Genomic DNA, 27,086 nt, shown 5'->3' on the forward strand with positions numbered 1-27,086 from the left:
AGCCCTCTGATCAACTTCACAGCCATCTTCTGGACCCGCTCTAACAGCCCCACATCCTTCTTGTGCTGAGGGCCCCAGATCTGGACACAGTACTCCAGGTGGGGCCTCACAAGGGCAGAGCAGAGGGAGACAATCACCTCCCTCCGCCTGCTGCCCACCCCTCTGTCGATGCAGCCCAGGATGCAGTTGCCCTTCTGCTGGCTCATGTCGAGCTTTTTGTCCACCAGAACCCCCAAGTCCTTCTCTGCAGGGCTGCTCTCAGTGAGTTCTTCTCCCAGTCTGTACTCGTGCCTGTGATTGCCCCGACCCAGGTGCAGCACCTTGCACTTGGACTTGTTGAAGCTCACTAGGTTCATGTGGGCCCAAATCTCAAGCTTGTCCAGGTCCCTTTGGATGGCATCCCTTCCTTCTGTTGCATCAACTGCACCACTCAGCTTGGTTTCATCTGCAAAGTTCCTGAGGGTGCACGGCATCCCCCTGTCTATGTCATTGACAAAGATATTACACAGCACCGGTCCCAGGACAGACCCCTGAGGGACACCACTCATCACTGGCCTCCATCTGGACATGGAGCCATTGACCAACACTCTCTGGGTGCGACCTTCAAACGAACTCCTTGTCCACTTAATGGTTCACCCATCAAGTCCCCCCTCTCCGACCTGGAGAGACATGACGACATCAGGCTGTCATGTGGGACTGTGTCAAAGGCCTTACAGAAGTCCAGGTAGATGACATCGGTCAGTCTTCCCTTGTCAACTGATGCAGTCACTCCATCGTAGAAGGAGTGAATGAGTGAATAAGTTCACATCAACAAGTGAAACCAGCAGAACCCACTGTCACCAAAATCACCCCCAGGACAGGAAAGCAAGGTCACCTTCATGACAGCGCGGCCAACCCTCTCCCCAAAGAACTTCTTGAAGGGGACTTCCTCCAGCTCGACCAGAGACACCGAGTGGGCCCTCTCTGCAAGGTAGGCGGCCACCTCCATCCCTGGGGAACAGAAGCACGTCCCAGCAGGCCTGCTCTGTGGGGACTCCTGGGCTGCAGCCAGGCCCCATGGCCACAAAGGGCCCCACAGCTTTGCATGAGATTTATCATTTACAGTGATTTATTCTTACAGGCAGGAGTCACAGGAGGACTTTAAAGATCAAAACAAGCAACCAGCCATAATGAAGTCCCAAGAACCCCAGGAAACATTTGTTAATGGACCTCAGACGAGGGAAGAGAGAAATCTTCCTCTTATGGCTCAGCAGAAGTAATGAGCTACTGGCTGAAAACTGCCCCTGTGACTTCAGCTTTTTTGTTCTGTTCAGAAGAGACCAATTTTGGTGCTGGCAATTGCATGGAAACCTTCAGCATTTTCTTTCTATGTTTTTTTCAGAAACTGTTCTCTTTGATGGTCTACAGTTTACAATTGGTCCCTCAAACCACACATTTTGTTGTAGACAGGACTGACAGAACCTTTAAAGCAGGAAATTAAAAAAAAAAAAAAAAAGAAAAGAAAAAAAGAAAAACAAGTACTGAACATTTTGAAACAAATTCCCTCCCTAACAATCGTCTATGCTTAAAGCTTGCAGGACATGCCAAAATTTTGTTACAGACGTATCAAACATACAAACGAAAGAAAGAAACATTAAAGAAATTACAAGACTTCTGTGTATTTTAAAAATTCTCAGCCCTGATGAAAAGTAGAAGAGAAATAAGCCCACAACCTTTCATCTACCAAAGACTCTCCTATCTGAAGCCAAATCTGCACTTACACGCTGGATTTGAAAACACCTGAGTGACAGTACTGGACTCATCATAGGCTTTCCAGACTGGGATAGCAATGCTCTTTGTCCATGCAAGCTGAATTGCCCAGTCTCTTGCGTAAAATTAATTTCTTCAGGAAGGAGATGTTGTTAGCACTTGGAGCTGCAGGTTGAACCAGCCAGGTCCAGTTTTGGGGGGGATTACCTCCAACAGGGTAATGACAAACTAGGAAAGGGTCTGTGACAATCTGCAGGGACACATGGAAAGTTGAAAAATGCAAATCTGCAAAATGAGAGCTCACCAAGGAAGGAGGCACCCACTATAACCACATTCTTGCTGGTGGCCAGTTTCACCACACGGTTTGCATCTTCTGGTGTTCGGATGTTGAAAACATTTTCAACCTCCTTACCCTTACAGCTGAGAGCTTTGGGTCTGAAAAACAAACACAAATTGAGGGCTGTCTAGGTTGGGCTCCTGCAGACACTTTGGCTTGGCTATCTGCAGTTCGCCGCCGTCTCCTGCTTCTGTGGGAGCTTTCTTTTTGGGGGGGTGGGGGAACGACACAGATCAGTTGACAGGACAAGGCAACACGCTGCAGGATGTCACACTGCAGCCAAAACACCAAATTTTGTCATGTTTCTCTGCAAAATCACCCGGGATAGACACATAATATAAAAAAGAATAAAAATAAAAAATGCTGGTGGACAATGGAATGAACGCCCGGCCCCAGCCCCAGCCCTCATGCAGCTGCTTGGCAGGCAAACGGTGCAAGCCTGGCCTATGCTCTGTGTAGAGAAATGGAGCACAATGCGGGATGGTTCCTGCTATAATTTTAAGTTTAACTGCTGTCATGTAGTAAAATTTTCAGAAGCTTACTAGGACACAGAAAACTAATTCTATCCTTCAGTAGAAAATTTGGAGCCAGATTTTAAAGGTTCTATAAGCATCTGCAGATGCGGGTTCTGTAGCAATTTAATCTTGTCATCCTCATGTACTTACTGGGGCATATGTATTTTTAAATATCTGTCCCCTGCATATATGACTCATGTCTGGAAATGGGAATGATGATCCTAAATAATTTAGGTATCTTAAAAACATTTACCCAGTGTACTTGGAGCTTATGCATAAGGATTTTGAAATTATTTCCAAAGGTTTAATCCTCTCTTGAACCTCATTAGGTGGAAAGTGCATTTTGCTGAGCACCACGTCACCCAACACCAGGCCTAGCGGCTGATGTGGCTGCAGCTGCAGCTGAATCACAACATCCCGCTGGCAGAGCCGGACACCTGCAGATGACTGCAAGGAATCCAGGCATCAGACCCAAATATGAAGCAGCACCAAATATTGACAATTACCAGTGGCATCAGCAGTTCGCAAAGGGAGTGATTTCTCTGTTGCTCCCTCCTAGCCAGGCCTGAAGCTCCCTGTACCACCTGGATGGAAGCATCCCTAACCCAGATGATAATTTTGCAGAGGCTGAATTTGTCCTAGTCCACTTTGTGCCTTTGTGGCAGGAGCACACGGAAAGGGTGAGCAGCCCAGGGATGCCAGACCTGTCCTTGGGTGCCATCCTGACAGCCCCTCTTACACCCTCTTACACCATCACAGCTGGGCGTGTGAGGGATTCAGACACTTGCATTTGCCCCAAAACGGGGCAAAAAGCGAAATAGTGAAATGTCGATGGAGCAGTAAGGTTCAGAGACTTTGCTATAGAAAAGCCTGGTCTTGTCTACAATATTTGACATTTTCTGTGAAAATGTAATTTACTCTTGAGCTGGCCCACAGGAGAGACTTCTGGGAACAGTGCAGCATTAGGGTGCTGCTGGTAAATTCCTCCACCTTTGCAAGATACATTTTTCTCTCTGTATCTTTTCTCTCTGTATCTGTATAAAACAACTCATGAACTCAGGCTGCTTCAGCAGGTACTTTTCATTAACACTCTTTTGACCTTGATTCTGATCATGAAACTCCTGGGCAGCAGCTCCTGCACAGCCTTCTTCCACACACCACAGGCCTTGGTGCTGGTGGTCCCCTGCTTTCTGGGCTGTATTTGGGTGACACACAGGCTCTTCAACTTTGGCTGAGCAGATACACCCACCATAGCTACAGAGGGAGATACTGACATATCAATTATGTATTTGGTGCCTTTTCTGCAAACGTTCTTGCAAACAAATTCAGTTTCTGAACACAACTGCTGTGTTTGATCCCTTATCCCCAGGCACAAGCTCCTCAAGTTCTCAGATAAAATAGTTTCTCATGATCTTTAAAATGTTTGTAGCTTACGTGTTTCCAGTCGCTATCAGCAGTTTGTTATATTCCATCTTAAATCCATCCTTGAACACAGCTATCTTGTTCTTGATATCCACAGCTGCAACCTGAAATCATTTCTAAATAATGTTAAGAAATGAAATCTCAAGACATTCACCGAGATGCTATGTGCTGATCCAAAGGCACCCCCAAATGCACCAGCCCACCATGAGCCTCTTATGGCACATCTTGTTTTGTTAATGACTGCAGAGAATGCAAACCATTTGTTATTATTTTCTACTTCTGAATTGCTTTCTTGCGGGGGATGATCAGCACCCACTAACGCACACAGGCTCAGAAGAGAAGACTTCAGAGTAAGCCTCAAGGCACCACCAAAATCCATAGCAGCAGCATTCCTTGGTGTCTAATCCCCTGAAATGTGCAGGCACACGTTGAGCACCTAGTACTTATCTTAGATTTTAACAGGAACTGAGAGCCAGGTCTGTGGCAAGCTGTTATTCCTAAACAGTTTTCGGTTTTGCCCCCATGCTAAGCCTGAGGCTTCCCAAAGCCTGTGGAGTGACTCCCTCTGCCCGCATTGCCACCTTTGCCCAGCAACCTGTCCTCCTCACTGCAACAGCTGCTTTCCCAATGGGACTCAGGGTCAAGACAGTCACAGGCAGGTGCTCACACTCATTCCTAACACAATCAAATGGTGCTCTGTCCCTGCACATTTATTTATTTATTTATTTATTTTGCAAAGATAAGGACTCCCCTACTGCCATTGTTTCCCCCTTGCCTCTGAAACCATCCCAGTGAGCAAGGTGCTCATGGGTACACTTTTCCCAAGCTAGTTCCAGATTTTTTGGACAAGCCTTCTTCAAATGCTTATGATGGCTCTTGTATGGAGACTGGTGTTTCCACACACTGTGGGTGGAGCAGCACTGACACTAGGCACCTATGGACACAGGAGAGCCTCACCAGCAACAGCAGCACTTCATGCTGTGGCCACCTCCATGGGACATTATACATGTCTTCAAGCCTATCCCAGGAGTCACTCACTCACCCAGAGTCACCTCTGCTTGGGCAGCAGGGAAAATCCACATTTGAGGCAGTAAATCGAAAAAAATGGAGCATGAACCTCCTCGCATTGCTTTACTGGGTGGGAACCAGGATGTGGGTAAGTTTTCTTCAGCAGGCACCACTGCACCTCCACGCATGAGCCATGTGAAGTGGGGTTCCAGAAGCTGGGCAGAGCCCCTCAGTGCTGCTAACCTGCGTGCTAACTGTGACAGCAGTATTGGCCTGTGCCTCTAGGACTCAAACCTGACTTGCCTCCCCTGTCTCCTACCCACTACCTCCCTCCCCTTGTCCCCATGTCCCATGTCACACAAGTGTGCAGAGGTGAGACAGTGGGGTCAGGAGGCTAGAAGGATTCTTGAAAAAGGTAAAAAGCAAGTGAGCAATGAGAAAAGCCTCATGACTGTGGATTGCTCAGCAGTAAAAAAGCATATCCAAGTGTGTCAGGTGATAAAAAAGACTAAAAACTTCTTATGCCAAAGAGCCTAGGTTCAACAAGGAGAATTGGAAAGTCCTGCCCCTGGGGAGGAACAACCTCATGCACTAGGACATGCTGGGGGCTGACCATCTAGGAAAGCAGTTTTGTAGAAAAGGACCTGGGAGCCCTGGTGGACACCAAGTTGACCATGAGTCAGCAATGTGCCCATGTAGTGAAGAAAGCTAATAATATCCTGGACTGAATTAGCAAGAGTATCGCCAACAGATCAAGGGAGAGTGCAAAGCGGATGGAGCCAGGCTCTTTTCAGTGGTGCCCAGTGCCAGGACAAGAGGCAAGGGGCACAAATTAGAACGCAAAAGGTTCCATCCAAATATCAGAAAGTACTTCTGTGCTGTGCAGGTGACCAAGCACTGGAACGGGTTGCCCAGAGAGGCTGTGGAGTCTCCCACCTTGGAGATGTTCATAAGTTGCCTGGACATGGTCCTGAGGCATTCTGCTCTGGGTGACCCTGCTTGGGCAGGGATTGGAGCAGGTGGCCTTCACTCACAAACCCTTCTTACCCCCTGGCCTGACAGACTAGTAGCAGGTTTGGGTCTCCCACATGGCACAATTTGGGATCTCATAACCAAGCTCAGCTTCTGTGGGCAGCTGCATATTTGCAGCCACCTTAAATACTCCAGACTTGGGATGATTTCTGTATGAACAGACCTCATCTCATTGAACCTCTCCAAAAAGCCAGCATCTGCAATGTAACTGGTAGATCCTCAAGTGAATGGTGATGTTCTGTTGGGCCTGGACAGACTAACAAACTACCTTCCAGCCTCTGTCTCTGCAGAGGTGTCATTTTCTGCTGCCTCTGCTCCTTCCATAGAATACCTGTTAATTTTTAAGCCTTGAACATTTTTGTTTGTTTGTTTCTCAGGCTTTAGTCCCCTTAGTTTCTGTCCCCAGCTCAGCCAACCCAGATCTTAAGTCATCCTAGCTGCCATTTCACAAATCCTTGAAGATTCCCAATATGAATAAAATAATGGGGAGAAATATTTAATCCATCACTGTCTGTGCTGCCTGCAGGCAGATTATCCTGATCAGAGGCCAGTTGGTCACCCCAAATCCACGTGAGGATAATAGACAAATGGCAGGTAAGAAATGATGGTCACTATGGAGTTTGCACAGGAAGAAATTGCTTTAATTATGACTTAGAGCAACCACAGGCAGCCTGACCTCAGAGGCACAAAACGGCCCAGGGAATGAGGAAGACTTGGCATTTCTGCAACAGAAATCAGCAAGCTGAAACAAAGACACAGACTTTGTATGCCAGCACCTGGAGAATAATCTGCAGGCAAATGGTGAGACCACACCGTACAAACACAACTCTCCTTACCTGCATTTCAGTCAGGACTTCAATGTCATATGTGCGAAAGAATTCCTTGGGGCGCAGGGCGATCTGCTCCGGGTGGGAATCCATTGACTGAAAAAAAAAAGGCCGTTTTTCTCTTAATAGCTGTGAATTGAAAACGCGAGTGGAGAAACACCTGTTCCAAGCACAAGTCAGTGTATGTGAAATCAGTCCTTATGGCAGTTGTTTAGAGATTTGCTCTACAGGGACTAGAATCAAAACCTGTTCAAGTAAAAGTCATCACAAGACGATGGACTGGGCCCTGGTTTCTTCTCTGACTGCTCAGCACAGCAGTGGCATTGACCAGCTGAGGTAGAACAGCAGCCAGTGTTTCTGAGTAACTGTATAGCAGATCTAAATGCAGCTCCTCATAACACACAAGTTCAGAGCACCAAAAGAAAAGACACATTATTTGGACAACAACCAGTTACCCATGGAAGTGGAAGCTAAAAGAGCAGTGAGAACTATCTGCATTGTTACAAGGGCAACACTGTCAAAAGGACCCAAGTTATGGAGCACAAATTCCCTTGAAAGCAAAAGCAGAGGTATGTGATATGGATAGAATCATAAAATCATAGAATCATACAATATCCTGAGTTGGAAGGGACCCATAAGGATCATCTAGTCCAACTCCTGGCACCACACAGGTCTACCCAAACGTTTAGACCATGTGACTAAGTGCACAGTCCAAACGCTTCTTAAACTCTGGCAGGCTTGGTGCAGTGACTCCTTCTGTGGGGAGCCTGTTCCAGTGGGTGACCACCCTCTCAGTGAAGAACCTCTTCCTGATGTGTAGCCTAAACCTCCCCTGCCTCAGCTTGACACCATCCCCGTGGGTCCTATCACTGGTGACTAAAGAGAATAGATCAGCGCCTGCCCCTCCACTCCCCCTCGCGAGGAAGCTGTAGACTGCGATGAGGTCTCCCCTCAGCCTCCTCTTTTCCAGGTTGAACAGGCCAAGTGACCTCAGCTGCTCCTCATACGTCTTCCCCTCTAGGCCCTTCACCATCTTCGTCGCCCTCCTCTGGACACTCTCCAACAGTTTAATGTCCTTTTTGTACTGTGGTGCCCAGCACTGCACACAGTACTCGAGGTGAGGCCGCACCAGCACAGAGTAGGGCGGGACAACCACTTCCCTCGACCGACTAGTAAGGCCCTGCTTGATGCACCCCAGGGTACGGTGGGCCCTCCTGGCTGCCAGGGCACACTGCTGGCTCATGTTCAGCTTGCTATCAACCACAACCCCCAGATCCCTCTCTGCAGGGCTGCTTTCCAGCATCTCGTCACCCAGTCTGTATGTATAGCCAGGGTTGCCCCACCCCAGGTGCAGGACCCAGCACTCGCTCTCATTAAATTTCACGCGGTTGGTGATTGCCCAGCTCTCCAATCTGTCCAGAGCTCTCTGCAAGGCCTTTCCACCCTCAGCTGAGTCTACAACTCCTCCAAGTTTGGTGTCATCAGCAAATTTGCTCAAAACACCTTCTAGTCCTACATCCAAATCATTTATAAAAACATTGAAGAGGACTGGCCCTAAAATGGAGCCTTGAGGGACCCCCTAGTGACCATCTGCCAGCCTGATGTGGCCCCATTTACCACAACCCTTTGAGCCCTGCCCGTCAGCCAATTGCTCACCCATCACATGATGTTTTTGTTTAGCTGTTATGCTGGACATTTTGTCCAGTAGGATCCTATGGGAAACCATGTCAAAAGCTTCGCTGAAGCCCAAAAAGATCACATCAGCTGGTTTCCCTTGGTCGACTAGATGGGTGATCTTATCATGAAAGGAAATCAAATTTGTTAGGCAGGACCTACCCCTCGTGAACACATGTTGGTTGGGACCAATGACTGCATTGTTCCCCAGGTGCGCTTCAATAACTTCAAGGATTATCTTCTCCATAATTTTACCAGGCACTGACGTGAGACTGACAGGCCTGTAATTGCTAGGGTCTTCTTTCTTGCCCTTCTTGAAAATTGGCACAACCTGCCAATAGACTGGTGCCTGCGCCTCCACTCCCCCTCGTGAGGAAGCTGTAGACTGCGATGAGGTCTCCTCTCAGCCTCCTCTTTTCCAGGCTGAACAGGCCAAGTGACCTCAGCTGCTCCTCTTCCCTTCTAGGCCCTTCACCATTTTTGTAGCCCTTCTCTGGACACTCTCCAACAGTTTCACGTCCTTTTTGTACTGTGGTGCCCAGAACTGCACACAGTACTCGAGGTGAGGCAGCACCAGTGCAGAGCAGAGCGGGACAATCACTTCCCTTGTCCAACTAGCAATGCCGTGCTCAATGCACCCCAGGGTACAGTTGGCCCTCCTGGCTGCCAGGGCACACTGCTGCCTCATATTCAGCTTGCTATCAACCAAAACCTCCAGTTTTACTGCAAATTCTTTAAACACCCAACATTTACCAAGAGAGGAACTTCTGACCCCACCACTTCAGAGTGCTGGTTCCCAAGCTGGTGCACAGGGAGGGCAGCAGGAGCAGTACAGAGCCCCTGAGGCCTTTGCTGCTGTCCAGTGCTCCTGTGACAGGAATGGGGACACAGCAGCACAACAGGGACCAGGTCATGGTCCAAAGGGCATGGAGAGGATCAGTGTGGAAGGAGCTTGGGACAGAGTGATAATGACAATGCTGCAGTTTCAGGAGGCAAGAAGTCTTCTGCTTACAGCTTTATGTGCTACTCCTCTAGTGACTCTTTCCAGGGCTAATACCACTCACAAGAGGATTAAGAAAAATCCCCCTTTTTTCACCCTGTTCTAGAATATTCTGCCTTTTTTTTCCATGAGTTTTGTGCAACTTCCAAAAGTGACTGCAGCCAGAGATGTTTAGTGGAGAGTTTAACAAATCACGTATAACATTTCCATTGTATGAGGTGTTTTTACTATTTAAAGGAGATTGAAGAAGACAGTTTAATGGTCACATGATGGGGATAAGCATTTCTGAGAGTTGCCTGGCTGGGACAGGGACTGTGAACTTCTCAGAGGTGCCCAGCACAACCTCTGCAATTCAGCCAGCTGCTTCTTGCCCCAAGCAAATCTTGTCCAAACAGAGCAACAGCTTGAATGCTCTATGCATGTTTGTGTTACAAATGGCTTTGTCTTGGAGCTGGAAGCTGAGTTAGATGCTCTGATTGTAGAGTACCATCTCCCCTAGATAAGTATCCATGATGTAAAGTGGAATGCACTGTCTGCTCTTATGTTAACTCTAAGCTTCAAGACCAATTGTTGCTGTTCAACCTGAGTTGCTGGTCTGTTCTCAAGCAAAGCCCTGTATCAGTGATAAAAATGTGATTAGAAGGCCATTCTGTTGCTACAAATTGGCATTCAAAATGGGATGTGTGCCAGAAAAAGTGATCTTTGCACTGACATCAGGCTATCAAGTTGTGATGATGAGCAATAATAATAGTAACTATAGCAAGGTGCATCACTGCATCATAAGAAACATGCACTAATAAAAATCCTGGTAGAAAATACCATTTGTTTACAAGCCCCATTTCATTGCTTTAAAGATTTTGATCCAGAAACATAGGAAGCAGATCCATTTAGGTACAAGCAGGCCAAGACAGCTGCTTGTAGACCTATGGAGAATGACCTGGTTTCTATGCTGGTGAACTCCTGTTCGGAGTTTGTACAACTCCTCTTCTGTGTTCCATCTTTCAGTCACTAACAGAAAAGACGGTTCAAGGAAAAAGAGAGACAGGATTAATAAGGAAGAAGAAACATGTTGGTGCAATGAATAATGGTGGAGAAAGGACACAGGGCAATTTGTAAAACTCATGTGACATACTCAAGATGATACAAACCTTACTGAGCTTTGGTCTATCATAGGGCAAGTGTCTGTCCATTGTGCACATTACAATCCTGTCTGAGAAACCCTCCTGGCGCAAGGTCTCTGCACAGACTAATCCAGCTGCACCTAAAAAAGAAGGAAGAGCCATGCTAGCAATGTTTTATGGTATTAGATGGTCTGAACCCTTTGAATGAACTCTTTGAATGCCAAAGAAAAAGATGGATCTGAACAGTATCATGTTTTGGTCCATCTACAAAACACTGCTATTGATGGAGGCACGGGGCAGTGGAAGGACAGACAGCAAGGCAGTTGTCCTGCGCATGCTGCCTGGAGCACACTAAGCCAGGACTGATACTGCACTGACACTGACTCCAGGGGTGACCCTCAAATGAGGCCTCCTTGCAAATTCATTTTTTCATAGAAAGAACTCACCCAAATCTACAGAGCCTTCAACAGGGACACTGGGGGACATTTCTGAGCCAAGCAGTGCAGCGCAGCAGTGGGCAGCCTTCAGCAACCCAGCACAATGGGCTGTGGTCGCTTGCCCTCAACCCCACCAGACATGGCAGCATCTCAGCCCTCGATGCAGGGCTGGAGGGGGAGTCTCTTCCCACCCAAACAGCTTTGAAATCTCCTTTCCTGTTCACCAGAACAGACCTTGTTCTTCAGAAAGAGCTGTCAACGTAGCTGATCAAGCCTGAAAAAGCTCTTTCAGCAACAGCTAACATCACCGCTGAGCATATTGGCTCAGGATTTGGATGACTATTTACCTGCAGCCATGCTGTGCTCCCTAAAGAGCCCAGCTGCCCCTGGCCAGCAGGAAGGTCACACTCCAGATCTCAGTCAACAAACACCATGGGCACAAGGAAGGGAAAAATGCTGCCCAGCAGCAAGGGAAGAGCCCGCCTGGCTGGTTTTCCCTCTCTACTCAAGCTGTGAGACATAACTTAGATGATAGGAGCAGCAGATCACAGCATGCTGAGCATTCCCACAGCTTGCATCTGGTGACCTGAGGGCTATAATGAAGTGAGAACAACCAAAGTGCTCTGAGCAGCCATTCCCTCCTAGCCCCAGGTCCAGCATAGTACAGCCTGTGCCCTCCCACCCTCTGCTTCACTGAAGGCACAATCCAGCCCTACCAGAAAGAGGCAAACTTGGCAGATGAGATTCTATCCATCAGGCTTCCCACAAAAACTGCATTATGCAGTGCTGTCAGGTTGCACAGAATTACTTCCAGCCTTAGAAACGAGCATCACCTCCTGAGCAGCTGGGCCCATTTGTGATACTTTGCAGCTGCAGTGTGGTCAGGGAATCTGCACATCTCTGCACACAGTCTGCACAGCAGATGCGCTTAAGATCACACACTCTCAAGCCCCTTTGGATGACCAGCAGTGTCTAGGTCAAAAAGGCCCAGGAAGATCCTCTGGTCTGACGTTGTGCATAGGAAGGGGTGCAGGAGGGATGACAGAAGGCCCAGGGCACACAGACACCCTTCTGTTCACACAAACACCCTGGGAGTGGACACACGTTGCTGTCCCAGCACATGCCACTCAATACCTGCACCGATGATCAGCACGTTGGTACTGCTCAGGTTATAGTTGCTCAGGGAGATGCACTTTGCCATCATCTTTGTCCTCCTCTGTGTCTGAAGAGCCTACGCCACCAACAGCAAGAAAAACAGTCATTATCCTTCACAGCTTTTGCCTGGGTAGCCAGGCAGAAGTGGAGACAATTTTCAGTGTTGTCATGAAACAGCTTGGATAGAAATGGAACATCCATATCTTTGTATCCAATGAGGACTTCAAACCCATGCTCAACCAAATACCTTTTCATTACCCAGTGCACTACCTCCTTCCCAGGTACAAAAGAAAAATAAAACCATTGTTGTCTGCAAATTCATGTAGGGACAAAGCACTGGCAAAAATATAGGAGAAGCAGCACAGGTGCATCATTGCGCGATTCTGCAATCAATGGGGGAAATGGAAATGCAGAAGTCCTATCAGGAACTTATTCCTGCACCTAAACAGAGCTCATATGCCTCTGATATTCAAAGAAGGTGACGGACTGTCCAGCCTGCCATGGCTGGACCCGAGGGCCCTTTCCTATGTCACCCTGCCATCTGTGCTGCACAGCCCCCATGTTGCCAAGCCATAGAATCATAGAATGGTTTGGGTTGGAAGGGATCTTAAAGATCACCTAGTTCCAAACGCCCTGCCATGGGCAGGGACACCTTCCACTAGATCAGGCTGCTCAAAGCCCCATCCATCCTGGCCTTGAACACTTGCAGGGATGGGGCATCCACAGCTGCTCTGGGCAACCTGTGCCAGGGCCACACCATCCTCAGGTTAAAGAATTACTTCCTAATATCTAATCTAAATCTCCCCTCTTTTAGCTTAAAGCCATTACTTCTTGTCCTATCACTACAGTCCCTTATAAAAGAGACCCTCCCCAGCTTTCCTGTAGCCCTCTTTAGGTACTGTAAGGTCTCCCCAGAGCCTTCTCTTCTCCAGGCTCAACAACCTCAACTCTCTCAGCCTGTCTTCGTAGGAGAGGTGCTCCAGCCCTCTGGTCATCTTTGTGGCCCTCCTCTGGACTTGTTCTAATACTTCTGTGTCCTTCTTGTGGTGCGGGCTCCAGAGCTCAACACAGGGTTCCAGGTGAGGTCTCAGGAGAGCAGAACAGAGGGGGACAATCACATCCCTTGACCTGCTGGCCATGCTGCTTTTGATGCAGAAGCCCATCAGAGGCCAAAATCCAGCACAGCCCTCTTCACCACATCCCACCTGCACCAGCTGGAGTAGTGTGATTCCATTCAAGTGACCTCTCTGGATCAAACCCCACAGGTGACAAAAAGGTCCAGTTGGGCCAGAGCTCTGAGCTTCTATATTTACATATGTATATATGCAAATGTGAATCAGAAGAAAAGTCTTTGTAGAAAGAAAGATGGCACTGGCCTCAACAGGCTTCATTCTGCATCCTGCCTGGGAGAAGACAGCCCTCCCTGCCCACCCACCCCATCCCTCTCCAGCCGATGTATGTGCACAGAGATGACCTCTGCCATCACCACGCTGCATTCAGACCCAGCTGATGAGGCCACACAGCTGACGAGAGAGGCCTGCTTCATGGCCCAATCAAATTACAAGCTGCTGTGAGCTGAAGGAAACACGGGGTGAGTTCAGGACAAGCATCTAGCAAGACATCCTGAACTCAGAGACACCACATCCAGTGTGCATCCAGCGTGCGTCCAGCTGCACCCTGGAGCAGCGCCTAGCAGTCAGGGGAGTGTAGGAGGGTGAGGGGGGACACTACGGCTCTGCCTGGCTCCACTCATGTCCCAGGGACAGACTTCAGGCTGTTGCTCGAGACAGGGTTGGGCTAGGTAGACCTTTGGTTTACTCATTTTGAATGCTCACACATCTTTCTGCTCAGGTACTTCTTCCCCTGCCTTCCCCCATGGGCCTTGTTTTTGGGGTGTCAGCAGTGGCTCAGCCTCTCACCTGCTTGCTCGCTCGGATGTACACCTTCTCCTTTTCGATCTTCACCTGAGGGTGACAAACAGCAGTGGTTTGCAGGACAGCAAGCGTCTCTGGTGTGAAAAAGGTGCCTGCTCCATCTGTGCAACAACTTCTGAACACAGCAGCGGTCTCACCAGGCCATCTGCACTGCAGGTCTCATGCAAGAGCTGCATAGGCCCTGTCCAGGCCCTCCCCAGCTCAAGGCTGGAGGACGTGTCTTGTCTAACACCAACCATGCTCTGATGTTCAGTGCAGAAACTGCCCGTATTTACCTGACCTCTCTCAGGTTGAGGGCTGTTTTCTCCTGCACAAGAAGCCTCCCAGACCATGCACCTCCACCCTCACCTTCCCAGGAGTGTCTGACATCCAAGGGGTGCAGACAGAATGACAAGGGGAGATGCAGGGAGGAGGGAGTGCTGGGTGATACGCTCTCCACAGGCCATCCCACCATGTACATGGGAAATATTTGCTCCACACCTCTGCAGAAGCCATGCTAACATTAATTTCCTCTGCTGCAGGAACAAAGGTCTCACCTGGAACCTGGGCAAGCTGTCCAAGCCAGGAAAGTCCTCTATGTCACCAGTGCTGATGTTGAAGCAGGCTCCGTGCCAGGGACAGCGGACTCTTCCTTTGGACAAAACCCCTGCATGAAAGACAGCATAGCCACATCAGTATGTCCCTGCCTACAGCCCACTGTGGTCAAGCTGCTGCCACCTGGCCAGGGCACAGGTGGCAGAGGCCAGGTCTCACTGCCAATACACTTCTAGGATTCTAGAATTCTTCACAGTTTCACCACAGCTGCTGAGCGAGGCTGACCTCCTGAAGGCCAGAGGTTGCAGTCCAGAGCCTGCTGCAGTGGCAGGAGCTATACACCTCCACACAGAGTAGTTTCATTGCCCAGACTCTGAACATGTCTCTGTGACACTCTTCTCTTTGTCTAGAGCTGTCGTCTCTCCTACAGGACACATGGCAGCTGTCATGGACGTGGATGGTCAGCGGCCTCTTGGCTGCTTCACGTGGGCTTCTCCAGCTTGTGCATAGGACTGGCCCAACCATTTGGGCTAGACGGTGAGGTGCCAACTGGGATCCTGGGTGTGGGATCCTAGCTCACATGCCCTCACTGAGAGTGCTCTTCCAATGCCTCCATGCACAGCTCCACCAGCTCTCTGCTGTGCCTACAGGATAATCTCACTCTCCAGCAGGGCCAGGGGCTGTGGTCTCCTGGGTCCTGCGGTCATCTCTATAAGACCAGTACCACCACAAGCAAGCAGTGCCTCAAGCAGAGCATCACATATTTAGAGCAAGCCTATGTCAGAACAGATGCTGACACATCAAGGAGTATGCATGCCACTGGAAAAGCACGGGGCATGTTCAAAGCAATGAGGTCACTCCTCATAAGTATTTGCTCTGAGTCTGCTACCTTGGACTTTGGCTTTCCCTGCCTGAAAGAACTGGCTCGTGGCAGAGTGAACTGCTACAGTTCAGCTGTGCTGGACTCATCCTGAGTTGATGTATTTGCTTGCTGCACTGCCATGTCTTGTCACCCACTAGATGCAGGGATGCAGGGGCCACCCCTCCTGCATCCCCAGTGAGATTGCTGTGCAAGGCCACTGCCTTGCAGACCTGCCATGGGTCTCTGACAGGCAAGGGGGCTTCACATCCATGTGCTGCAGGGATAGAAGCAGTATGAGGACCTCCTGTCCTATTCAGCAGGTTGTTGACACCAGAGGGGAACAAGCAAGGCCAGGAGCATGCCTGCCTGCACCCAGCACTCCTGCAGGGCTGCTGTTGCCAGGACAGCAAGTGAGGATACTCTGCCATCTTCCCCAGCACCCCACCTTCAGCCAAGTGCCCACAGTTAAGGCACACAGCCAAGATGGCACTACCAGGGGCCCGTACTCAGGCTTCTGGTACCATGAGGGCAAACCACTGTACATCACCACACTTCCAACAGAGACATGTCTTTTTGTTGCTGAAATAATTCCATCGGACCAAAGATCCTCCCCTCATGAACATGATTTTGATTTATAGGGAGTTGTGGATTTTTGTTTTTTAAGACTGAGTGGCCTGAAAAATCATAAAATGCGGAAGATTGTTTTTTTCCTTTAAAACATCTTTTAACTCCTCAATGGCTAAGAACCAATAAAAAGAACAAAGCCCCATAAAACTAGGCTCTGCTTGGATGCAGTAAGCTGAGGCTGTTTCACATAGTCCAAGAGAGGTTCAGACCCCAGCTGAAGAGACAACATGTAATGACGCTAGATGAGTTTTGTTCTCTGAAGTCACCCAAGTAAGCCTCAGGCCTGTGTCCAGGTCTGTGTCAGTGAGTTCACCAGCAAACCAAACCCAAGGCTGAGTACTCTTGGAGGCTTCTGCACTGCCATCTGTCTGAAGACACATTTCCCTCACCAAGAAGATGCTGGGATGAAGTTGAGTAAGAGGTATGGCACTACCCCATACTCCCTGCAGCACCCATGAAGGACTTCGGGGCTGCCCTTTGCAAACGCTTTGCTTTCCATTTTTATTCGCACAGCAAGTGATACAGACAGACCTTTAACCAGCGGGGCCCCATAGTGAGGGCATTTGTGTCCCATGGCGTAGAACTCGCCGCTCTCCTTGATCAGCAGCGCCTTCCCGCAGCCCAGGTCCACCTCACGCATCCTAAGGAGGAGGAGCACAGAAGCAGGTGGCAGAACAGCTGGTGCCAAACCCTTCACCCTGCACTCCAGCCCCATTCCACCCTGCCCAGCTCCTCCTTCCTCCAAACTGCTCTCCAATAGCGCTGGGTGGCTCACAGGTACTGCTACCCCTGCCACCAAGCTGGCCTTGGAGGTGGCTCTGCTGCTGCCAGCCCACACCAGATCCAAGCTGGGTCACCAAGTGGCAGCTTCTGTGTCTGTCACTGTGCTCAGAGGTGGCCCAGAGCATCTCTGCACAGTTGGGACATGGCTAATGGCTTCCCCACAAGCTCAGGAGGCCATTTAAGGGTCAGACTAAAGCTTGTCAGCAGCAGTGAAAGCAAAAAGCAAGCCTGGTGTTGCTGCGGCATCAAATCCCCTCCTGGCCAGGGAGCAGTCAGCAGGTCCCTGCAGGCTGGTGCTCACTGAGAGCCAAAGAAAACACAACACCTCTGAGAGTGAAATGAGGCAGTGCCCAGGAGAGGAACCTGTGACCCTTTGTGTGCTCTGCATCAGGGGCTGGGCTCTGGTCCTGGCCATGTCATATGGGTCACATTTTTCTGATAGAAACCCCAGGACATCTACACCTGACTCCCTTGCTCTTTTCTTCTGCTGTTTTTGCAGAACACAAGTCATATGGCAACCTGCCCTCCTGCTCAGACTGTTGGCCCAACTCTGCATCACAGTGGGGTTTTGTCTCCCTGCTGCCCCAGCACTCAGCTTCATGCTTTTACGGGAGCCAACCTAAGTGCAGGCAATCCCCCAGGAGACAGCCAGGTGCTCTTTGAAGCACAGCTGTTGCTTGTGGAGATACCCTGGAAAAAGCGTAATTAGCACAGCAAGAATCCCGTATGCAAAGTTTATGGTCTCACGATGGGTCCCCCACCAGCCACATGAGGCTCCAGCCCCAGCCACCCTTGCCCTAGCCAAAAGCACACTTTTGCCAATCATGCACCCTCTCTGCAAAACAAAAAAAAAAAGCTACCACAGTATCCCCACCTGCTGAATATGTGGTTAATGGTGCTATCAGTGCTGGGAAGCTGAAGTTTAGAAAATCATATAGGTTGGAAAAGCTCTTCAAGGTCACAAGTCCAACCATCAACCTGACCTACCAAGTCCCATCACTAAACCACATCCCTAAGCACCACATCCACACATCTCTTAAATACCTCCAGGGATGGAGACTCCACCACTTCCCTAAGCAGCCTAGTCCAGTGCTTGATGACCCTCTCCATGGAGGAATTCTTCCTAATGTCCAACCTAAACCTCCCCTGGTGCAACTTGAGGCCACTGCCTCACATCCTATCTCTAGTCACCCAAGAAAAGAGACCAGCACCCTCCTCGCTGCAACCTCCTTTCAGGTAGGTAATTGTAGAGAGAGCTGCAGAGTGTTTCCACCTCACAGCCCTAGTAGACCCCATGCAATCCAGAGCCCTCTGCGAGGTGCCAATGCAGAGAGGCAAGGAGTGAGCCCTACCCTTGCAGAGAGCTGGGCACAAAGCCCAGACCGAAGTGTAGACCTGCTTTTCCTGGGATGTTTCCTCTCCCCAAGCCAGAAAGCTGATCTTCAGAACTTGACGTTTATCCAGAAATCCTAGCTGTTCCCATTGCACTAAGCAGACTATCTCAGCAGCAAGCCTGGCATATTCAGGCTGCATTAGGTGTACTGTATGTATCACTGGTGTGCACACAGCAAACCCCCAGTGCTCAGGAAAACTGGCCATGTGCGAGCCATGAATGCTGCGTATGCACAACACACCCCCAGGTCTCAGAAGAACAGGACTCATTTTGCACGCTCATTGCGGTTTGGGTAACATCACACTAACCAGCACCCAGGCTGCAGACACACTTCTCCTGGTGAAGAGGGGTGTGAGACCAGTGCTCAGTCCACAAGCATGCCTGAAACACCTGCAGACCTACCTTGGACAAGTCCTCAAGCACATGCATGCTTCATCTGCACGAACTGTCCCACTAGAGTAACAGCAGATGCTGACTTTCTTTGCTACCTCGGTCAAAAGCAGCAGCTGAGCTCATCACGCTTGCCCTGGGAGCCATTCTGCCCTGTAAGCTGGCAGACGCACTCCCAAGCAAGGCAGCTCTGCTCCCTCCCCATGCAGGACACTTGGCACTCGGGTGTCCTTCAGTCAGCACAATGGGAATAGAGCAATACAAGTCCTGCTGCATTCCTCAGCTGTGCAGTGCTTCAGATAAAACCTGTGGTTCTTGTTAAATGACAACCAAAACTACACAGGAAGATAAGATAAGATAAGTGAGTTTACAACTTACCTAAGGAACTGTGTGATCTGACAGAGGGAAAAACAAGACCTGGCATCTTGAAGGCAACACACAGCCACCTGCAAGCTCTCAATCACGCACTTAGTCCAAAGAGAGCAAGAGAGCGACTGGCACTGCACTGCTCCCCATTGAGCTGTTTCCCCAGTGGGAAATTTGTCCTCTTGCCCAACTCCCCTTCTAACCTGGGCAGCACCAGCGGAAGCTTGGCTCTGGCCCACAAAGGACGTGGCAGAGGAGGCGCAGGTGGTTGGGGGCTGCTTTCTGGGTGCAGCTCCCTGAACTAAAGACACAGCCAACTGTGTGCTCCCCACCCCAGGGCCTGTCAGCCAGCTGGGAGAATGTCTGGGCAAGGCAGCAGCAGAGCTCATGCACCAGAATCCTTCACTGGTTCTGCTGAGACCATCCTGGTGCCAGAAAGTTAAAAACTAACTCTATTAGAAAAAGAGTAATTCTGAATTTAAAATGTCCACTGATGGGAAGTCTGCTGCACTACTTGGTAACTTGTTTCAGTAGTTAAATGCACGCACAGTTGGTGTGAGCCAGTTTCCTGACTGATTACAGCTTCTAGCTCTTGCTTTAGCTGTTGCCTGTTCGACCAAGGAGCTTTCTGCTACAGTCATATATGTCCTTGCATGCTGCAGCCAAACCACTCACCCCTCTGCGACCTACAGAGTAAACCAGGCTCTTCCACTCATTTTCTCTGCTATACTGCATGCTTTCCAGGCAATATACTTACCTAAGCCCTAGTTTTTCAATATGCTTCTTGCACTGGGGCACCAAAACACAGCAAACTCATTTAGGAACACCCCACACATAAAGTTAGCAGAAGCTGCCTCCATGAGCACCTGGCATTTCCTTGGCTGCAATGACTACAGCAGCCATCAGGCTACATCTTCTCCCTCTTGACTCTGGAAATTCAGTAGGGCAGATTCACTCTCAGGATCGCCCCTGTGCAACAAATATTCCCCAGGACTGTGTCTCTTTTTGGCTTTGCTCCAGCCACAAGGCAATTCCCGTACCTGCCTGTCCTCTCCCGAGGTCCTACTCCCCCTGCCTTGCCTCTGTCCATCACTTACCCAAAGCAGCCTTACACCCACTGTGCCTTCCTTACACCCAGCGTGTCTTTACTGATGCCTCACCCTAGTCTCTCACCAGAGGCCATTCACCTCCAGGTCCTGACAGACCTCCATCCTTCCTCTGAGCAGCAGCAGAAATTGCAAAGTCAGCCAAACCTCACATGAAGTTTTAATCCAGCAGAGAGTCCACTGCATCCCTTTGTAGAATGGCTTAATACATAAATTCCCGGAGATGAAAAGCACAGTTTATTCCTAGATGAACTTTGTTAACAAGAATTTATAGCTCATGATGCCCCATAAGTTTAGCATGAAGTAGCTTGTATTAAATGGATTATTCTAGATCATCGTCACGTATTATCCTAGAGTATCATTACGTGCAATAGCAAATTAAAGCAAATACTCCCAGATTCCAACTGCATCCAACACATCCAACATCACCCAACTGCTCATTGGAGTCAAATTACATTATTTTTCACACAGTTCAGCCTGCTTGGATTCTGTCATATTAATGGAACATGCTGCAAAAAAGGCCCATCTATCCCAGGTAAGAAAAATGTGCCTGTAAAGCACAGTGACTGGGACAGGCACTTTTCAGAATTGAGAAAACTCTTAAATCAGGGTGAAAATGTACACAGCTGAAGTGTGTTGCCATTAGCGAAAACTTTGGAAAATTGCATTTTTGGTGAATGAACAAGTTGAAAGAAATGAGTTCAGCTGGAGAAATAAGGCACTGCAGAAATGGTGGAGCACATGATCGACCCCATCCATCCCACACATGCACACATGCTGCTTCATAAAAGTACTAAGGCTAGAACACTAAATTTATTTTGTAAATTATTTGTAAATTTAAATAATAAATTAATAATAAATTTGTAAATTTATAATTGCCAAGGTTGTCTAACACAAGCTGAACAGAATCTGATGAGAAGTTCTGTTACAGAACATCAGGTCTGTCTAAGACGGGTGCCAGGGAGGACTGCACACTTTGAAGGGAACAGCAATAATTCAGGTAAAAAACAGTTGTTGCTACTTGCCTGTGATGTTATTTTATTCAAGATATGAAAGCAAAAAATCATTTTAGCAAGTTAAATCATCATCTCCAGAAACTAAAGAACCAGGCAGAGGGTTTAGCTTGGATTATGAGGTCTCCCAAGATTTTTCAAGTTACCTATAAAGACTTTAGGCACTTACTGTCCATTCTCCAGGTCCTTCACATGGCACACAGATGCTTCCACCACATCCTTTGGGTTGTGGTAAGGATTGCTGGCAATGGGATGTTCCTCGAGATGATAATGCCGGGCAGTCCCATTGACTTTGTAAATCAATGGGCTGGCTTTCCCATTGGGTGACATCTCCTCTTTGCTTCTCTCCTTCTCGGGTATCACCACCTCAATTTTCACTTCAACTGCAGGAACAAACAAATCTTCATTAAAACAAAGCCAGAGGTTTTGCTGCCATGATGCCTCTCCCTCCTTCCTTTGACTTCAAAAGGGGCTGACAGATGTCATCAGAACTGACATTTTCTGTCAGCTTGCTTGGGAAAAAATATTTGATATCAAACTTGGTTTGATTACTTGAGTCCATTATTCCACTGCTCTTTCTCAACTGTGCACCTTTGCATTCATAAAGTAAATATTCCTGCAAGCAGGCATTAGTGATTGGTGCAAAACAATCCATCTGTCACAGTTCCTGTCCTGTTTAATGGAAAATAGCTTCAGGAAGTTAAGCACGAGCATACCAACAACTCTAGGTCACAAATAGACTTCAAAAAAATCTTTTGATTGTTCGTAGATAACATTAACTGGAAGCGAAAGCCAACACTGAATGGTGTATAAAGCTGGTTCATTAGATGGAGACCAATTAATAAGGAACTAGTATTAAAAGTGCTCAACGTTATTTCTGTAAGAGGTTTACAGTGTAGAGTGAATCTTAAGCATTACAGGGGAAAAGCAAGAATTGTCTGGTTTACTTAAGTTTATACACTGAGCAAGTTTGACTATAAAAGCATCCCTGGCCATGTAAGGTCAAGTGACAGCTTTCTGGAAGACATTCTCAGTGATTTCGCTGATTTCAGACTTTACATTCTGGCAAAGCATGAGGATCTGTGCCCAAGTGGGAGCTGGACAAGCACTCTTCTAGTCTCAACCCTTCGGCTGAATGTCTGTGTCTGAGCCCTGCACCTGCCAGTGTGATCCACTCACGCCTGGCCCCGTGCCCTGGTGGCAGCAGCCTACCACCAGCTGGACAGTGGCTATGTCCCAGCTCCAACCTGCGCCCCCAACCCATGCAGAGGCATGGGGGCACAGGGGCCCTCCCGACACCTTCGTGAAGATCACACCCGCGCAGAAGTCCTCTGTCTGGGAGCCAAGAAAGCTGCTCCCCATAATCGGAACCCCTTGTACCCACGCAGTGGCGCTAGGAGTTGCCAGGAGAGGTGCTCCCGCATCAACTCGTTCCTAGACACTCCAACTTGTGAGCGACAGAAAGTGGGAAGAATTTCATTGGTCATTGATGGTACTAGTCATCCAGCCTGTCCTTGGGGATGACTAGTTAGGGTCTCTGAGCATCACTGGGGTGCCACTGAACACCGCAGGAGAAGGAGGACAGTCACAGCACATGCCAGGGCCTTCAAGGAACTGTGTTTTCTTCTCAAATCAATCATGCCAGATGACAGCTTTGACTTTAAAAATATATATTTCAGGTCCATAGCTATCAAACAGGCATAAAATATCACTTTATCTCATAGGCACCTCATGAAACTAAAGCCATTAATATTTATAACAAACACCAGGGGATTTTATAGTGAGCTGGGCATAATTGCCAGAGACCAAAGAGGCATCCCAAGCACATGGGCGAGCATTTAGTTTTCCCAGCCTTGTAAATGTCATGAAAAGGAAGAGTTGTACAGAAGATAAAAATTAAAGCTCACAACTGAAACAGGTTAAGGACAGGCAAAACCAGAGGAATAATGTGTCCCAGTGTAGTGTGGTGGGAAACTGCTCCCACCACATATGGCACCAGCCCAGCAAGGAGCAGGAGGAGCAGCAAGGAGCAATTGGTCAGTTTGCTCCAGCCTAGCCAGGGAGCCACAGAGAACAGCAAGCACCTGAGCATGGAAAGGGCAGGAAGAAAGGTCTTGGCAGGTAGGAAATGAAGGTACTGAGAGCTATGAAATCAAGGACATGCTGCTCCCTGATCTCTGGCAAAGCCCCACTGTTTCCTGCTTAACAGAGCTGAGCATACAGTCCAGCTGAGATGAGTGGAGATGTCAGCACATTTTGCATGTTTTCTCTCAATCCAGAAGCAGAGATGGGGAAAAGGCTGGCATGGAGGTTACCACATTGACAATCTTTCAATAAATGAGTAGATACCAGACAAATTATGGAGAACAAATATTTTTCTCAGCAGGGAAGGTGCCAGAGCTGAGAGGAGCAAAGGAAATCACCAAGAGATGATCTCAAAGGAGGCAATTCAGTCATCCTGCTGAAGTCAGAGCACAGAGGCTGCCCCTCGCCCGCCTTGGCACGGCCACACAGAACTCTGCAGCTGTCTACTATTTAGGACAACCACACTTTTCCCCTTCTGGAACACTGGAAGCAGTAGGTTGTTCCAAGAGGCCCGTGAACAGCCACTATCTGTGCTTTTCCACATCAGCACCTAACACTGCATTGTGCCCTACAACCAGCTTTCACTTGACAATATGACATCTGCAATCCTGCATGATCAGACTGGATGAGGCAGTCCCTGCATCCATCCCTGGCAGCACAGCTAGGCAGGCAGTGGAGCTGCTTTGTGCTGAAGCACCCAACCCTCACCATCATCACCATGGGCCAGGTTCAACTGTGGCTCTGAGGGACAGAGCCAGAAAAGTGAAGTTCTGTGTGCCTACGCTGAACTGATGGAAAGACAGAAAATGTGAACTTCTGCTGCATCACTGTATCTGCCATCTGCAGGAGTTACTGCACACAAATAGGTCCAGCTCTATGCATTGAAATAAAAAACACTGTGATAAGCCCATGTCTTCCTGGTTCTCTCCAGGGGCAGTGCAGTGACACAGCTCCACTCCAGTAGGCACCCAGCAAAGAGACTGCTTTTTTAAGCATGGCTGTCCTATAGCATTTGGAAAAGCAGGCACGAATTTTCCAGGACAGAGCTAGGCAATGTAATATACATCTGTTTATGTCATATCCTGTAAAATACTTTCAGTCAAAGAAACATGAGAATCACTTCATACAATTATGAGGTTGATCAGTAATTCAGCAGGAGCTAATGCAGCCACAGTTTCTTGTGACTAACAGCTCTGTAACAGGCGATACTGGGGTTGCTAAAAATCAAGCATCAAAATGATGTATTTTTGGTGTGCATGAAAACAAAGTGCCCTGGACTGGTGTCTGCACCCAACCCACCCAGGGTTGCTGCAGCCCCCTGTGCAGGCTGATGCCTTTAGCGATGCTGATGTTGCTGAATTCTCTGCTCATGACAACCCCCCTAGCAACTGTCTGGCTGTCTCAAAATTTAGTTTTCCAAACTATGTTTGGATCATGTGAGCACACGGAGCACCTGGCAATCCATGAACTTGCATGAATGAAGATGGAAATTTAAATCTGAGCCTTTTGCTTGTTTCCCTGTCAGAAAAATACCTGCAGAAAGCAGCAGCTCTCTGGCACCACTACACTGCAGCATTCTCAGCGCTGCTCAGCTCTCATTGAGCAGGGACTGGTATGCCACCCAAGCAAAGGAAAATGAAGCACAAGGTCTTATCCCCACTATTTCAGGTCCCTTGTCTCCATGCAGGCTGGTTCCCTCTTTCCTCTCCCCAACCCTTCGTCCACCTCAGCCCCCATCTACATGTACACATGCTCACCCATGCCTCCTGCCCACGTGGCCCTGCCCAGTGCTTCCTTGCCCCAGCCTCCTCCTCCTCATCATCATCATCCCCCCAGCGCAGCCCCAGCTCTGTGTGAGATATCCCTCTGGCCAGAGACCTGCATTCCTGAGGGATGATCCCTCCAGGAATCCAGAGCTTGGTGGCACCTGAGCTGATCCAGCAAATTGCCTCTATTGCCATCAAGGAAAATTACATATAAACAAAATAGTTATAAAAACCAGTTCAACCCTAAAATCCCATTGACATGCTGTGGCTGAGTTCAACACACTCCATCCCTTTGACAGGCTTTTTCTAAAACTGCTGGAAGAGGCTCCTGAACTTAAAGCAAACTGTTCGGAAAAGTTTTCAACATGTGCTATAGATCTGTGTGGTAGCTGGAAGTCATGGACCAGCCAAGAGTACCAGCATCCCCGAGCAGCACTGCCCCAGCCACGGCTGGCAGGAGCGAAGGGACAGCTTCATTGTCCAGGGTGGAGCAACTGCTGTCCTCCATGTACATACATGCGTGCCTGCCAAAGACATGCTTTCTCAGCCTGTGTGACCAACATCATACACATACAAAAGTATATGCATATAATCTGCATGTGTATGTATGTTTGTGTACATTTACATCAATATGCATATATATCTGAAGGACAATGGCAAGAGGCCGATGGCTGTAAGAATTTTATGAGAATATACCCCAAAAAAAGCAGATGAAAGCATTAGCAGGTACTAATATTGCATATCCACACTCAGCACTGCCAGCTGTTAGTATTCAAAAATCCTGAGTCAGGTCCCCAGAATCATGGAATTGCTTAAAAGTACAAACACTTGTAAAGACTATAAACTCACTAGAAGGATATTGAGTTGCTCAAGCATGTGCAGAGAAGAGCAACAAAGCCGGTGAAGGGACTAGAAAACAAGAGTTATGAGGAGCAGCTGAGGGAACTGGGGCTGGTTAGTCTAGAGAAAAGGACACAGAGGGGAGACCTTATCACTCGATAACTATGTGAAAGGAGGTTGCAGTGAGGAGGGTGTTGGTCTCTTTTCTCAAGTAACAAGTGATAGGACATGAGCAAATGGCCTGACGTTGTGCCAGGGGATGCAGGTGCAGTGGTGCAGGTCCATGGCAAGCAAGCACTGGAGGGCAGGGAATAGCTTAATGTAAAAATCCAACAAGTCTCCTACTGTAAAGTCTTAACAGCTCAGAGAGCTACCGGTGGAAAACAGAGAAGCATTGAGAGCAGTAGGTGATGGAACATCAGCACAGTACAAGTGGGCAGAGGCTGAAAGCCCAGCTTGCTGTTGTGGGGTTTAGCTTTCTGAAGCCAGCAGGGAGTGAGGACATGGTGGTGGGACATGCTGGGGACCTTGACACTTCCCTGCCCTCTTTGTGGCCTGAAAGAGACTCAAAAAATGGTAGAGTTAATGACAAAATCATGAGGTCAAATGTGTCTGGTTCTACCCTTTCTCTACAGAAGTTACCAAGCTCCCAAAACCCAGGGCATGGGCAGTGAGAGATGTGACAAACATAATAATAATAAAAAAAATATATATATATATATGCAGAGACTGAGGGCTAGGCTTCAGAACAGTATCTGGAGTCATGGGACTGCAGCACTAGAAATAACAGGAGATTACATTGCTACTTGAACATAAGTTCTTAATTAAACACTGATATTTATATCAGGATTGGTCGGGCTCTGCAGCAGCAGACGGACTTTGGGGCTGGGTGCAGCCAGCACAGTTATTTACTGCCTGCAGGACTCCACTCCTGCACTGGTTATCTGCCCATCAAAAGGTCTTCCTGGAATACAGAAATGTGTTATCAAGGTTATCTTAAGAAATACTGAGACTGTTTGGGGAAACTGAGGGTCTCTCTCAGGTATAAGAAGATGGAGCAGATAAGGACCTCATATAGACCTCTCAAAAGTCTCTAAATAAGTTAAATTC

At 48.5% G+C, this 27,086-nt stretch overlaps 1 protein-coding gene across 8 annotated transcripts in view; it reads right to left on the reverse strand.

Annotated features, from left to right (window-relative positions):
- The window catches only part of AIFM3 (AIF family member 3), a 61,046-nt gene that overhangs the window by 16,169 nt on the left and 17,791 nt on the right, over positions 1–27,086 (reverse strand). For all 8 annotated transcript variants that reach the window (XR_013940195.1, XR_013940196.1, XR_013940197.1 and 5 more), the window contains exons 3-12: positions 21,455–21,668; positions 16,766–16,875; positions 14,748–14,857; positions 14,197–14,241; positions 12,257–12,353; positions 10,713–10,825; positions 6,900–6,986; positions 4,036–4,127; positions 2,054–2,184; positions 875–990 (exon numbers count right to left, since the gene is read on the reverse strand). Coding sequence is in view for 4 of the 8 variants with exons in the window: in XM_080558923.1 (XP_080415049.1) it covers positions 875–990; positions 2,054–2,184; positions 4,036–4,127; positions 6,900–6,986; positions 10,713–10,825; positions 12,257–12,353; positions 14,197–14,241; positions 14,748–14,857; positions 16,766–16,875; positions 21,455–21,668 (1,115 nt within the window). In the remaining 4 variants the exon portion in view is untranslated. The remainder of the gene's footprint in view (positions 1–874; positions 991–2,053; positions 2,185–4,035; positions 4,128–6,899; positions 6,987–10,712; positions 10,826–12,256; positions 12,354–14,196; positions 14,242–14,747; positions 14,858–16,765; positions 16,876–21,454; positions 21,669–27,086) is intronic.

Source organism: Anser brachyrhynchus (genome assembly GCF_964034855.1).
Source record: "Anser brachyrhynchus genome assembly, chromosome: 17".
NCBI classification, from domain to species: Eukaryota; Metazoa; Chordata; class Aves; order Anseriformes; family Anatidae; genus Anser; species Anser brachyrhynchus.